A 14,549-nucleotide genomic window follows, 5' to 3' on the forward strand; every position below is an offset into this window, starting at 1 on the left:
ATTACAAAGATCTGAACTGCAAAGGAAGGGGAGCCAAGGTCACGGGACGTCTGCGAAATAACATGAACCTCGAGTTCGATTGGGATAGACGTTAACCGGACCTTTGTACACTTGCGGGTTAAAAAATTCGCAAAGGCACAGAGATAGAGATGAACAGTTTGTGAAACAAAAAAGTTCCCGAAAAAGAGCGAAGCAAGATTTGACTTCCATGATGTGTGATGACAAATTGATAGACATGCCGAGCTATCCGGAAGATAAGGAACGGGTGAAAAAAAGGTATCTCTAGTGGACACCCCCCATGGAGATGAACAGGTCACGTCCGTGCGTGAGGAAATTATGCACTGAGTAGAATCACGAGAAGTTTCGGACACAAATATGACAGCAGTTATCTAGGCTATGGCGAATTCGAGGTTTACTGAACAAACATCTCCATCGTCGTCAACACCAGATGAGAACACTGGTGCTTAAATGCCATACACACGTTTACTTGGTTTAATATAAGATTACACATATATGGTGCTTTAGACGATTGGACTGTCTGAGTTTGATATCTCTTTGACTTTGCCAATCACAGACGAACAGGTAGTGTGAGCCACAGCGTCGTAGCCAGTGCGTATGTTGGGAGAGATAGGCATCCAAAGCCGACGCGTCTACATTCTGTTTCACTGTCATCAACAGAAATGCAGCAGCTGAACAGCTTAGATGGCTTGAAAAAAAAACAGGATGACGTGGGAATGATCTTGTCTTCCTTTTAGCGAAAATTGAAAGAACCTCTAAAAGACAGCAGAACAAAGCGCGCATGCCATTCTCATCAACGGAAGCGGATCGCCAGAATAGATGACGAAAGTTTTCTGGGGAGAAATTAAGTGGGATGGGTTCGCAGGACCAAAGGGCCAGTAAAAGCTGATGGGTGAGTCTGAGCGACATCGCAGTCAGGAACACGCAATTGAAAGTGAACGAGTTGGTTGAAGGGGTTAGTGATGGAAAAGCATTCGGTCTCACGACTTGATTGCGTGGGAGGATAACAGAATGTACTTTTTATGGTGAGCGTTGACTAAGCCGGAAGCGCAAGCTTGTGCAATGCGGTGCAATCCTAGTCAATTGTTAATGCTTGCTTAGTACAACGGTCGTAAACCACGCATCGATGATATGTTGGCTACAGCCAATACCGTTGCGTACACAGGGGGGTAAACAGACGAAGAAACTAGGAGAGTATACACTCATTTGCAAACTAATTTGGTTTTTCGAGAGACTCACTTGAAACCCAGCTGAATCTCTCGTTTGTGATGTTCTCAGGCAACTGAATGTCCTGCACCAGGCCGCCTCATGCTTCAGTCGCTGCGATATTTGAAATATCGCGGTACATGTGTATCTTTGTAATGTACTACTCATAAGGTTGCTGTCGACGGAGTCAACCTTATGAATAGTAGATTACAAAACTAGGGGAGGTTATGGTCGGTTCAAATACAAGGTCACGAGGTTGAGTAAACGACGGCTGTAGGTTCGAATCGAAGGTTTTCGATGTGTGTTACTGCTCCTAACAATTGATACACCTGTCCAAACAGACTACAAGGCCGGTTCAGCGAACTACTGGTCACGGTTCCTTTCTCGCCGAATAAACGAGAACTCAGCCTCATGGGTTTAAGAGAATTATGACACTGCATAAAGTAATACACTACTCATAAGGTTGCTGAAAACTGCTCGACATGCTTGTGCAAAATCCCTTGTTTCGGATCAATCTAACATCAATCACACGCGCTTTCCAACTGCCTCGTTACGGATTCGCCGACACCAACCCACAGAACCATAGCTCGTGTGGGTTGATGTCACCAAATCCGTAATGAGGCAGTTGGAAAGCGCGTTTTCGGTTGTGTAACGGGTAATTCCATTGAAGAATGTGTCCAGCACCAGAAGCTGCGTTGGTTGGGACATGTGTTGCGTATGCTGAACCATCGCTTGCCGAAAAGAGTGGTTTTCCATTCCCAATACAGGGTGGCGTAAGCAGAGAGGTGGCCAACCCTTGACTTGGCAGAGGAGTATGAAGGAGACCACGAGACACTTGGGTGTTGTCGGTGCTACTCGCCTTCCAGGATGGGGACCGCGTGATCCTCACTGTGCCTGGTTGGAGACACTACAAGATATGGCTGCCAACCGATGTCAGTGGCGTTCTTGTTGTCAGTTTCTATCCAGATTGCCTGAGTGAATGTTTGGAGGTGAAGGCACCTCGGAATGATGGTGTTAGGCTAGCACTAAGTCCCTTACCTGTCCACCTTTACTCTTTTCTTTACAATAAGGCTTTCAAATAAAGCACGCTTGTACGGCAGTGAAGCCTTGGTGTTGAACGCTGATGTCATGCTGTCGATGATGATGATGAATCACACAGGTGACAGGGGGGTTTTCATCCCAAAACACGTTATTGGAGAAAATAGTACGCGGTAGTGTGCACCTACAATTCGGATAGAGTCCAGCGCGACAAAGTTCTGATATACAAGCGCGATCGAATTACAAGTGAGGAAATTACTCAGGGGTGCACCAAAATTTTATCGATTACCGTGGAGTTACCGTCACACCTGTAGCGCATAACAAACCGAACAGGAAGTACGTCAAGTAATAGGTGTGAGAAAACGGGCAATCGAAAGAATGAGTTATTAGTATTTTAACCAATCCACAATTGTCGCGTTTGAGCAGAAAATAGAGTGTGGACAGAAAAGGACCTCAGGTGTTTCGTGTACAGCTACACACACATGGCTGACTGTTAGCTAAAGTGTATTAATTGGGAGAGGATGAGTTTACTGTGGAAATGTTTGGACCAGCTGTTTGTAATCACCTTGAGGAAGGCGATCAATACCAAGTTATGTGATAGGATGAAGAGTGGTGGATTGGCCTGTCTGAGTGCAATTCATACCCGCACACAGCTGACGGCTGTCGAATGGCCTCGTTGAGTTTCGGTGTTCGGTTGTAGCATAAAATTAAGAGAGTATATCCATTTACATGCTCCTCAGAGGCAATTCATCCGACCTACAACGTCGGAGATGAAGGTTTATGATTGATTCCCCTCTACTGTGTTTCCGATGATTACCTGGGACTTGTGATAAACTGAACTTACTAACTTTATCGAAGGCTAGATGTCCGTAATTGCAACGCGCTAGCCAAATAATAGAAAAATCGTTCAAGTGTATCAGCTTTTCGGTGCCCAACTGCCATGCCACCCGAAGGAGGCACGAAAACTGCCGAGTTGCCAAAGTCTAGACAGGATTCGAACCACGACCCTTTCGGCCAGTACGTCCGCTCCTTAAACCCTGAACCATCTCGAACTCAAACGGGAAGCTGATCGTTATCTTTTATTTCTAATCGTGTATGCTTTCTTCCCAACTGACTGTAGCTAAATGACCAATCTAAATCGCATAGATCTAGTGTTAAAAACACTGGAAGGTGTGAGTCAACTGAATCCGGGTTATAAACAAGACCTGAGGAGTTAGCCCAGTCTTGCCTACTCCGTGTACTGTTCACGGTGAGATTCGGCACTTTGGCAACATCTTGGCTGTTCATTAGGTCCTCAAGGGCCAGGATTGGCAAATCAAATAAAACTCCCACGAGTTCAGCAGCCATGTCCCCCAGGATAATAACACCAGTTGAAAAGCCATTTAGGAAGTGAACGATGGCAAAGTGCAATAATTGCTTTTAAAAATGGTCATACTGGCTAGACGATAAAGAAAGGTGATCCCAGCCGGCAGTGAGGCTAGCTACAGTTTGGCGCCAGTATGGGGAGATTTTGAAATGGGGATATCTTGTACTGCAGATGAAGCAAAGCTCTGTGCGGTGGTTCCACCAAGGAAACCGAACAACTGCACAGTGTGGCTACTGTCGTAAAAGCCGTTTCTGTGGCTACCAGCTTGGAAATACACTTCAACGGGGACAACCTACAAAAGGATTCGAGCGGATGGGTGTTCAGGTCCCGGAATTTTCTATATGGTTTGTTTGGGAACGCGAATCACAAACAAATCAGAAGACATTGACCACGATGTGTGAACACCAGCGTATGTTGAGGACGTACAGAGTTGAAGATGCGATCACCACTCGGCGATTTTGCAACAAAGAGCAAACATCGCCGCGGGCAAACACACACACACACCCACACAGAAATGGTAACGCAAAAAGCATGGCGCAAAAAATCCACACGCGAAAGGGGATGACAACTTACGACCCACCACACCACATTCTTAAGAAATAAGAAACAGTGCACAGAGGAAGGGTGAATAAGGGAACAGATGAAAGCTGATGACAACAACTCACACTGTCTATCGTCACATGAACAGCAAAGCAGCTCGAAAGAAAGTACCACCAATGAGGAGTAAAATGAAATATTCGGTAGAGTAAATGGTTCACGGTCATTTCGACATAACAGCCTTCGTGAGAGAACAGGGCAGATGACGTGGTAGGATATAGGACGACAGAAAAAAGCCAAAGAATGTGGGCCTCAAAAGGATACACCTAAAGAGGAAAAGAAATTGTTCAGCTGTAGCACCCTTCCGGTGCCTAACTGCCATGCCACCCGAAGGTTGCTGGGATACTGCCAGGTCGCCCAAGCCTAGACAGGGGAAGTCGAGTGGCAGAGGCCGGGTTCGAACCACGCACCTTCCGGTCAGTAAATTCGCGCTCTATCCATTTGAGCCATCTCGCCCCCGATACACCTAAAGCTTTCGATCGAAAGCAATGTGCGTAGAATGTTTGACACGGTTCACGGGGTTCGAGTCTTTGAACGTTGGCACTGGACTACGACCTGGAGAAAGGGCTTAGTCGATGCGCTTGTGGGTCTGTTTACAAAACAAGTCACATGGGATCCCATCAATTAATTCGTACGATATCATTTCTAGCTCAGCACATGACTGACTAGAACTCAAGACGAAAAGCAGATCCGAACATGTAGGTTATGGCCTTCCCCTTCATCCATAAACTGAGAAGAAATAAGAAATAACCTGTGGAAGCGCCAGACGATCACGTGGGACTGAGAAAGCCGAGAGCGGCAACTAAAAACCTACTTGGCGAACCCAATGAAATCCTCGTGATTTGTGTTCATATAGGACAATTGAATATCGACCAACAGAATGAGTTGTTCCTTGGCTCGTACTTCTCTTTCGCGGATCCACTGATTCACAATACGCTCGGTTTCCTCGCGAAGGCGTGGAAAGTTTTCCATCTGTATGAAACCGCAACAAAAACAACAAGGTGAATGGGGGAGGTGAGGGGAAAAACGGGGTAATCATGGGCTGCGTCATCCAAACCAAACACACTGCACGCATAAACCGTGTGTGACTACGGCTGGAAAAGGCAACAATTGATTGGGGTAATGTGAAACAAGGATGCTGGTACGCAGATTTGTGGTGACTAAGCACACGGTTTTTGTATCCCGTGCCATATTCAGTCGGGCCCAGACAATGTGTGCCTAAAGCAGGAGACCAGGCGAGCTAAATGCCAAGACATATCCATCAAACCTGGGATTGGGCATAAGGAAATTGTTTCCGTATTAACATACCTTTCTTTCCGGCAAGGTCTTTTCAAGTCATACAATTGCAAAGGTTAACAGAGCAGTATTTAACGTATTTGAATGAGTACGGCATAAATGGACAAGAAATCGAGTGAGACGATGTATACCGCTGCACAACAGCAAGAGAATGAGTATACTAACATCGGACGCACGACTAAGCAACTCGGCCAAAGAATGAAGGAACACAATTCACCCTGGCTAGCTTGCCTGGAACTAGGAGGACGATAACCAGCTCTGTAGTACAACATTTAGCTGACACTGCACACAACGTGATACCCAGCCAAAGCTTCCGCACTGTTTTCAGAGCACCAGCTAATCAACTCAGCTAAGTACAGCAGGGCACAATTGCAGTGCCTGAAGCTATCGCCATACGACATCGCGACCCGATCCTTTGTCGGCAAAAACGTTTTGTTCGTGTATTGTACTTACCATGGCCCAACTCACATCCCCTTGTGCTGAACACACAACTACAGCACCCCTCACGCTGACCAGCTCAAGTCATCCTATTGGTGACCTGATGGGAAACCAATGTCGTCTCACTCGATTTCCTGTTCATTTACACCGTGCTCATTCAAATATGTTAAATACTGCTCTCTTAACCTTTGCAATTGTATGACTTGAAAAGACCTTGCCGAAAACATGTTCATCAACCCATCTGTGTTCTTGTTATAAATGGGAATTTTCGGAATATCCTTCTTTATATTGCTTGTACGGTGATTCCAGCCAATGGAGAATCCCAAAATCCCAATTTTTCGAAACCTTGGGGTTTCTTTATAATTGTCCAGCTGATACGATTGAACACTGAGGGCGAGATGGTCCAAGTGGTTAGAGCGCGAACGGGAAGGACCGTGGTTCGATGCCGACTTTCCCTGTCTAGGCTTGGGCAACCTGGCAGTATCCCAGCCCTCGTGCTTCCTTCGGGTGGCATGGCACAGCTGAACGATCAGCTTTTCTTTTTTACGACTGAATACGCACGACAAAAATGATGCACGTGAGCAGAACTTACTGGGGATTGTACAAATACGATTAATTGTTGTCGAGTAGACCAGAACAACTTTAGGATTTAACCGGCCGGGCAGCTCAAGGACACAACCAATTACTTACACTACACTCAGTTCCCCGGAACAGCGGATAAATCTATGAAGGGATGTACCCCGCTCATCTGTCTGTCCCTCTCACAGCTGAGGCCGATAAATTAACTATAGATATAGAGTAGGTCGACCTAGCTTGCTGATAATTCAGCCTTGCCACTTTCGGACATGATCGTTCAGCTGTAGCACCCTTTCGGTGCCTAACTGTCATGCCATCTTGAGGTTGCACGAGGGCTGGGATACGGCCAGGTTGCCCAAGCCTAGACAGGGGAAGTCGAGAGGCAGAGGTCGGGTTCGAACCACGGAGCTTTCGGTCAGTAAATTCGCGCTCTAACCACTTGGTCCATCTTGCCCCCTGAAATGCAGAATGTGCGCCCTAACCAGAAAGTAGAATAAACGCGCTGTAATTTGGGTTTAAACGGCCGATCAAGGCACACCATGGTGTGTCCTGAGAGCCACTACAAGGTCCAGACGGTCCATAAATTGGTTCCAATCCCGTTCGAACATGCAGCACCTTTGTTCTGCTAGTCAGTGCTACGGTTGTCCGGTGAAGGTTCACACACCTGTTCCGAAGCAAATCAAGTAGGTATCAAATACTTAAAACATGTCCATGAGGGGTGCACACGAATGGAATTTTTAGTGTAAACCAATGTCAGGAGTTCCTCAAATGATACGATTTCGGTGTGTGCCTTCTAGATCGAAAGCACTGCGCTTATTTACGAGGGTCACTTGGCGATCCAAACGATTTAGTCTAGAGGGATCATGCGACAAACAGTAGCTGCCAAAAGACGCACAATCGTATGCAAATGAGAGTGAGTCAAACGCTCGTCCAGGGATCGGGACCGACATCTGATTATGGGAAAAATATGATAACTCACTGAATGTCTGATGCTATTTTACGAACTCAGATGGATTTTGACCCTCAAATAATAAAATAAGAATCAGCTGTAACACCCTTTCGGTACCCGAAGGAAGCACGAGGGCTGGGATACTGCCAAGTCGCCCAAGCCTAGACAGAAGAAGTCGAGAGGCAGAGGTCGGCTTCGAGCCACGGACCTTCCGGCCAGTAAATTCGAGCCCTAACCACTGAGCCACTGATCTTTGGGGTCTACCAAATCGGGTCCTATGAGCGTTCAAATCTTAGTTTCTTGGCGTGTTTCTCCTGTGGCGCCCTAATCTGCCTTCCCCTTTGAGGCCATGTACTGATGATGAGAACGCAGTCATGTGACAACAGAGGGGTGAGGGGATGTTGTTGGTAGCAGATAAATCGAACTATCCCACCGGGAGCATGGGCTGAGTACTGAATTTCGGGGCGCACTATGATACAGCATCATACTGCACAGCTAAACGGGTGGGAAGCGTCCTAACCAGTCAAACGAAGATGCATACACAGCAACCGGATGTTCCGAGACACCCAACCACTGACGGGTCAATAGTAACTGCCAAACGAGTGGGAATTCTGCCAATATATCGATCGACCTGTCATCACAATAATCAGCTGATCACGGCATTGCAATGAACTGGTCGTGATATGTGACCATAGGTACAGTCGATCACGACAGATTTGATGAATGAGTTTCAGAGCAACCGTGAAAAAATTGGCTGACGGATGATGAGGTTTCGTAAACTCTGATCTTTCGCGCGGCTGAACGGACTGCAAGCAAAGGACGCAAACCGCTTTCGATGGTGTTCTTGCTGGCAGCTTGGCTGATGGATGATAAGGTTTCGTAATCTGATATTTCGCGCGGCTGAACGGACTGCAAGAAAACGACGCGAACCGCTTTCGATGGTGTTCTTGCTGGCAGTTGCTGCTCACATTCTCTGACGCAGGTGTAATATAAAGACCCTTCCGAATCCCGCTTCACCTTCCTTTTCAAAGTCGGACTTGCCTTGAACAATTGATATTTTACGGTGAAAAATCGCAAAAATGAACTGACGACGGTGCTGTTGATGCGCTAAGTCCACACACTACCTGATGTCCTACTGGTGTAACGGTGATACTACTGATGGGGGGCATGCAAGGAGTATATTTTCTTGTAAATCCGCTTTGCATATCTTGAAAAGTGAAATCTATTACGGAAATTGTGGAGTCGTACTTGCTTGGATTTGAGCAACAGTCAACGGATATCCAGGAAAGTTCAGGAAGACGTGTTCAAGAGAAGATGGATGTTCAGTTTTTGTAAATAAGATGCATATGAGAGTTTTGCTTCCCCCGTCTAATAGTCTGTAACTGGTCAGTTGGCGAAGGCCTTCCTTTCACTGCTAGGCGCCGAGAAATTTCTGCACACTTGTTGCTCTAAACTTTGTCTTGGTGCAGTAAGTTGACAAAAGACCTGTAAATGTAATCGAGACAAATTCTTCAACCCTAAAAATGCGAAAACCTCACGAATGCTTCCTCCTAAGGGAGACGACATCTGAACAAACTGCCTGGCGATGGGAGTGCGAAACGGAGCTGAAGACTCACCCGACTGGTGCAAGCATGAACCACTTCGGTCAGTTGGTTCACCACCAAGTCAGCACATTTGACGGATGGGACTTTCATCTTCTCAATCTGTTTGCGAGTGATCGTTTCAAAGGCCAAATCCGGTGTGAACAAACCAGTGCTGTGGGGGGAGGGAGAAGTCAGGTATGATGCTAAACTAAACAGAAAAAGCAAACAAATTCGAAAAAATGAAAATCGAAATCCTGATCAGATAGGGTGCTAGCAACCGCGCGGCGCATTGTGTCGATTGAGATATGGAGACGCTATTTGAAATCGCAGGTTGGAATTTGATTCCCAATCAGTCAGTTGAGCCTGAATAAATATGCCTTGCAACCGGGGTGTGCGTTGAATGAGCGGTTGTTAGGAGACCGGTCTTGTGAGTCCAAAATCAAATTAAAAAAAAACAAGCGAACTGCAACGTGCTTCCATATCGTAGATCGTTCGGTAGAAATACGAATTGACTGCTCGATGACTATCTCGGTGCTCGCGAGAAAACGAGACGTGGGTGGTCGCGCTGAGCATTCACCCGAGGACTTTTAAAAAAAAACTTCCATGGGTGGATAGACAACGTTTGGTGGAGTGTTCTGGACCAGGTCGCTCAGACAGTCCCAGAATGATACATAATTATCTCATCAGCGACCGACCTCACAAAGTTGGTGTGACCGTTCTAACTCTGGTTTGCAGAACCGTGCACCTGTCCGCGTCTCTACGAAACCTAAACTGTCCCGGGATTACTCTCTCCCGCTGTGCTTAGAAATTCTTTGAGTCCCGATAGCCAATGCTTTATTGGCGCCGTGAAGTTCATCGGTGTGAACAAAACGAGTAGAGAACGACGATGATCCTGCCCAAATGCCGTAGCAAATAAATGTAGATGAAGACTCACCGATGGGACTGGTTTCGTGAGAAGGAAATCAAAGAAGGGGCACGATAATTTGTTGAAAAGAGTCACAGTCATTTCACCCGTTTACCGCGAACGTTGGGATTTGTGAGCGATGCTTCATTTACGAGACAGTGTATGAGTTTCACTGTCTTGTGGCCCAAGCGGTTAGTGCGCGAATCCACTGATCGGAACTTCCGTGGTTCGAACCCGACCTCTTCCACTGGACTTCCCCTGTTTAGGCTTAGGCAACCTGGTACCTGATCGGGTTCGAACCACAGATATTCCCGTCAGTAAATTCGCGCTCTAACCACTTGGGCCATCTCGTCTAACATCTACATACCATCTAATTGGTAGCAACAAATGTTTTGGGGATCCCCGAAAGCACGCGTGCGCCGATATGCGTCCACTGAATAACGGGATTTTCCTGTAATTCCAGACATGAGCGTGAGGAATGGTTCAATTCCGGCTTCATCCTAGTAACCGGATAGTTGGGATGAGCGGAACCAAACGAAAGTATGCGTACCGCGTTGGTCGGGTTACTATCAGCTGGAAGTCGGTAAAATGGTCGGTTAGGGTGTGATATGAAACATGGCTGTACTTACCGAATTCCATGAATGTTTCGAATGGCGTAGCTAATTTCCTTTCGTAGTTCCTCTTCGTCTGTTTGGATCTGCAGAAAGGAATAAACAAGTGAAGACGGTCAATCTGTGCGCGTGACTAGCAGATACATCTCGTGGTTCCGTTTGTGATCAAACAAAAAACCGTTCAGTTGTTATACCCTTCCGGTGCCTAGCTGCCATGCCACCCGAGGGAAGCACGAGGGCTGGGATATTGCCAAGTTGCCTAAGCCTAGACAGGGGAAGTCGAGCGGCAGAGGTCGGGTTCGAACCACGGACCTTCCGGTCAGTAAATTCGCGCTCTAGCCAATTGAGCCATCTCACCCCCTCAATCAAACAAAGTCGGGGACCAGAATCTTACCTCGTTAGTTAGCTTGGGAAAACACAAGAAGACAGTCTTTCTGAGAGTATGGTTGCGGATGAGACCGGTAAATCGCTGCTTGCCACCCACATGTGGCGTTTGCCGCAATGGCTCACTTATGGCCTGTTATGGCTCCCTTCAGGCCTCATGCGTAGTGCACCATTGACTGGTAAGTTTCCAATAACATTACAACAAAATCGGCCGCACAGAATTTATAACACATCATTTGGGTTGTTCCTAACCAAAAGTATTTGGCTGGAACAAATTAGAATGACCAAGTTCGAGACAGAGCATGATTCATTGATCGACTTTGTACGGATAAACTGCAAAGTGCACCTACCATAGCCAACTCATAGGGGAATCGTTCATGGAAGATACGATTGATCAGAGCTCCACCTGACAGAGTTTTCGTATCGATTTCCGCACCCCCACCATCGATGGCCTGATGGAAATCATTCTCAAAACTTTGGACTGTGCTGTAAAGAAACGGATGGGGGTAGGACCATGTGTCACAATGGGTGTGATGCACCAAGGAGCAGTTCACATAGCAATCAATTGTGTTTACTTGTCCCAAACCGCAGATCGTGAGACTCGAAAAACGAAAGGCGAACTTTTACCACATAAAGCGTCTGAACTGTTGAAATGTTGCACTCTATGGAGAACACCGACAGAAAAGATTAAAGCATTCCCTTTTGTAATGCACTACTCATAGGGTTGCTGAAAACTCCTCGACCGGTTTCGCCCTTCTTGGGGCTCATCAGGTAGGCGCAGCCCCCGAGTTTCCGTCAACTTTATGGTCTACTTGAAACCAAATTAGCGAATATACACTCATTTGCAAACTAATTTGGTTCTTCCAGAGACCCACCCGGAGCTAAGCTGATGTGATGTTCTCAGGCAACTGAATGTGCTGCACCAGACCGCCTCATGTTTCAGTCGCTACGATATTCGAGATATCGCGAGTCTCTCGAAAAAAACAAATTAGTTTGCAAATGAGTGTATATTCGTTAAAACATTCATCTTTTCGGCATACGTCGATTATGCGACCCGGAAAAAGTACACATAGACTGAGATGTTGTCAGATTGACTCAAGTGTTCGAAAGGACAACCCAGCTGGGCTGCGGTAACCTTAACGTTGCGTGTTATCTCGAGATTGTTAGATTTGACGAAGATAGCTGCATTTCACTAAGCGGGGTAAAACGTTTTTGTAAGTATCCGCAACCCACCATGACGAATCGCTCACCATAATGAAGAGCGTTTCGAACAAGTGTGATCAACACTCACCTAATAATAAACACCGAAAGGAGATAGTTTCTGGTCCCCCGTGAAGGATGAACCCTCTTCGAACGTGATGTACAGAATCCAACATCCGGTTGCGAAAATGACAGACACAAAGTTGTCAGGTCTTTCAAAAACGCATAATTTACGACTTCTTACCCAGACACGATGTTCAAATGTGTCAGATTTCAGTACTTTTCGAAGGTGTGAGCAACTTGTTTGCGATCAATTCCCTAAGGAAATAAGTCCCTACCCTTTTCTCTTTCGCTCAATCCTTTCATGCGAACTTCGTCATCATCATTGACAGCATGACATCAGTGTTCAACACCGATGCTTCACTGCCGTACTGTCATGGTTGTACGAGGGCTGGGATACTGCCAGGAAGCCCACACCTAGACAGGAGGACGATTAGGGTCCTCAGCCAAAGTCTTTGGCGAAAAAGCCTGACGGCAAGGCTGCGGTGTTGGGCCAGAAATGCAAATGCATTACCATTTCTACAGAATAAGTCGCCACATGTTCCAACCCCCAACATGGAGGGCCGGGAGACTGTGTTCGTCAGAGCTCTACCCATGGACCAAACTGGCATGAGAGACTCTGTGAGCGTCACGAAGACACTCCCTGAGGTGCGCAAACCGTCACACCACAGCAAGGTCCAGTCTCTTCGTGACAGCCATGGGAGCATTGACCTCTCATCGTCGTGCGGCATTTAGGCACCGGTATCTACCACTTGTGTGGGATTGCCGACGAGGGCTCTGCGTCCACTAGCATACAAGCCGCCGTAAAAAACAATAGATAGTATATAAATAGTCCACAACGACCGACCATAATATGATTAATAGATTTGAATCAATCATCACTGAGAATGGAAGATCAGGGGGACATCGTGCTTCGGAGAAGGAAGGTCATATACTCCCTGACCCTCTCTCCAGAGATGGGCAACCCTATAGAAATCTTGTGGCTGTGGACTCTTGGGAATCAGTCTGTCTCGTTTGGGCAGATTACTGTGTCTAGAACTTACGACGAAGGGACGTAATTCGAGTGCTGACCTACACGCAAATGTAGAGACTCTTCTCCAATCAACCAACAAATCATTCCATGGTCTGGTTGACTTTAATCCCGATACAAAGAGACCTTGCTGATGAAAAAAAACATGCGAACAACGGAGACTCGCAGAAGAAACTCACAGTAACAACGCCTTTGTCTTGAACGAAGGATCACTGGGACGATAGTGCTTGTACTCGTCCACTTCTTTCTCGATAGCCAACATTTGCGATTGTAGCTTGTTCCGCAGCCCCGGCAACGTATCTCGAATGTGATTGGTCAGCTGCTGGTTCAAGGTACTTTGTAGAAATGGTGTGCCCATTCGATCGGCCATGTGGCGGTAAGCCGTGTGCGTGAGAAAGAACTTGCGTTCCGCTGCGAGAGCTGCTTTAATATCTTTGTGGCCATCGATGTCTCGTTGGCTCCGGTTGACCACACCAATGTAGCCTAGGGATGAATGTGGATGAATGAATGTCAACAGGAAAAGGCTTTGTGCGAGATTAGTTAACGGATCGAATCGCCTCATTGAGACTACGGAGAAAAAACGAGTGTTGGCTCCCCTCGGGTAATCTCCATAAAGGATCTCTTTTATTGAACCACATGCTTCAGAAAGTCAAGAATGCTTAAGACCTTGTGCACAATTTCAACGATAAGTTCCTAACTGTGGTTGAGGCTCTACATATGGACAAGAAATGTGGAGTACCAAAAACCAAATGAGGTTATTTCGCACGTGCACAACTAGTCATTGTTTCCCACATTTTCCCGTGGTTGCGAGTGGCTTAAGAGAGGTCTGCACGCTGTTCTACAGCACACAGAGCGGTCACGAGTCTAAGTTTGTCCATACAAACGCGATGTCACTTGAATCTTCGAAGCCCAGTTGGTCGCTTGAAAAAAAATCATTCAAATGTAGCACCCTTTCGGTGTCTAACTGCCATACCACCCGAAGGAAGCACGAGGGGTGGGATACTGCAAGGTCGCCCAAGCCTAGAGAGGGTAAGACGAGGGTCAGGGGTCGGGTTCGAACCACAGACCTTCTGGTCATCTCGCTCCAGCCCTCGTGACTACTTCCGTTGGCATGGTAACTGGGCACCGAAAAGGTACTATAGCTAAACGATTTGAATTTTTTTTAGAAGTTCAATCTATATGGATGCGTGTTTCGTGGTCTAGCCAGGAAAGAAGAGAGCGGTTCAACCTCATGATTTGTGTTTCATCCATCATTTGACTTTTGATTATTTGTTTATTTTTTTTCAGTGACAA

The 14,549-nt window shown here is 46.6% G+C and overlaps 1 protein-coding gene across 1 annotated transcript in view; it reads right to left on the reverse strand.

Annotated features, from left to right (window-relative positions):
• The window catches only part of T265_11700 (hypothetical protein), a gene marked incomplete at both ends in the record, with an annotated part of 70,112 nt that overhangs the window by 27,303 nt on the left and 28,260 nt on the right, over window positions 1–14,549 (reverse strand). The window contains 5 exons of the mRNA XM_009178420.1: window positions 5,040–5,197; window positions 9,101–9,239; window positions 10,601–10,668; window positions 11,317–11,452; window positions 13,436–13,739. Coding sequence (XP_009176684.1) covers window positions 5,040–5,197; window positions 9,101–9,239; window positions 10,601–10,668; window positions 11,317–11,452; window positions 13,436–13,739 — 805 coding nt within the window. The remainder of the gene's footprint in view (window positions 1–5,039; window positions 5,198–9,100; window positions 9,240–10,600; window positions 10,669–11,316; window positions 11,453–13,435; window positions 13,740–14,549) is intronic.

The sequence above is a fragment of the Opisthorchis viverrini genome, assembly GCF_000715545.1.
Source record: "Opisthorchis viverrini unplaced genomic scaffold opera_v5_556, whole genome shotgun sequence".
NCBI classification, from domain to species: Eukaryota; Metazoa; Platyhelminthes; class Trematoda; order Opisthorchiida; family Opisthorchiidae; genus Opisthorchis; species Opisthorchis viverrini.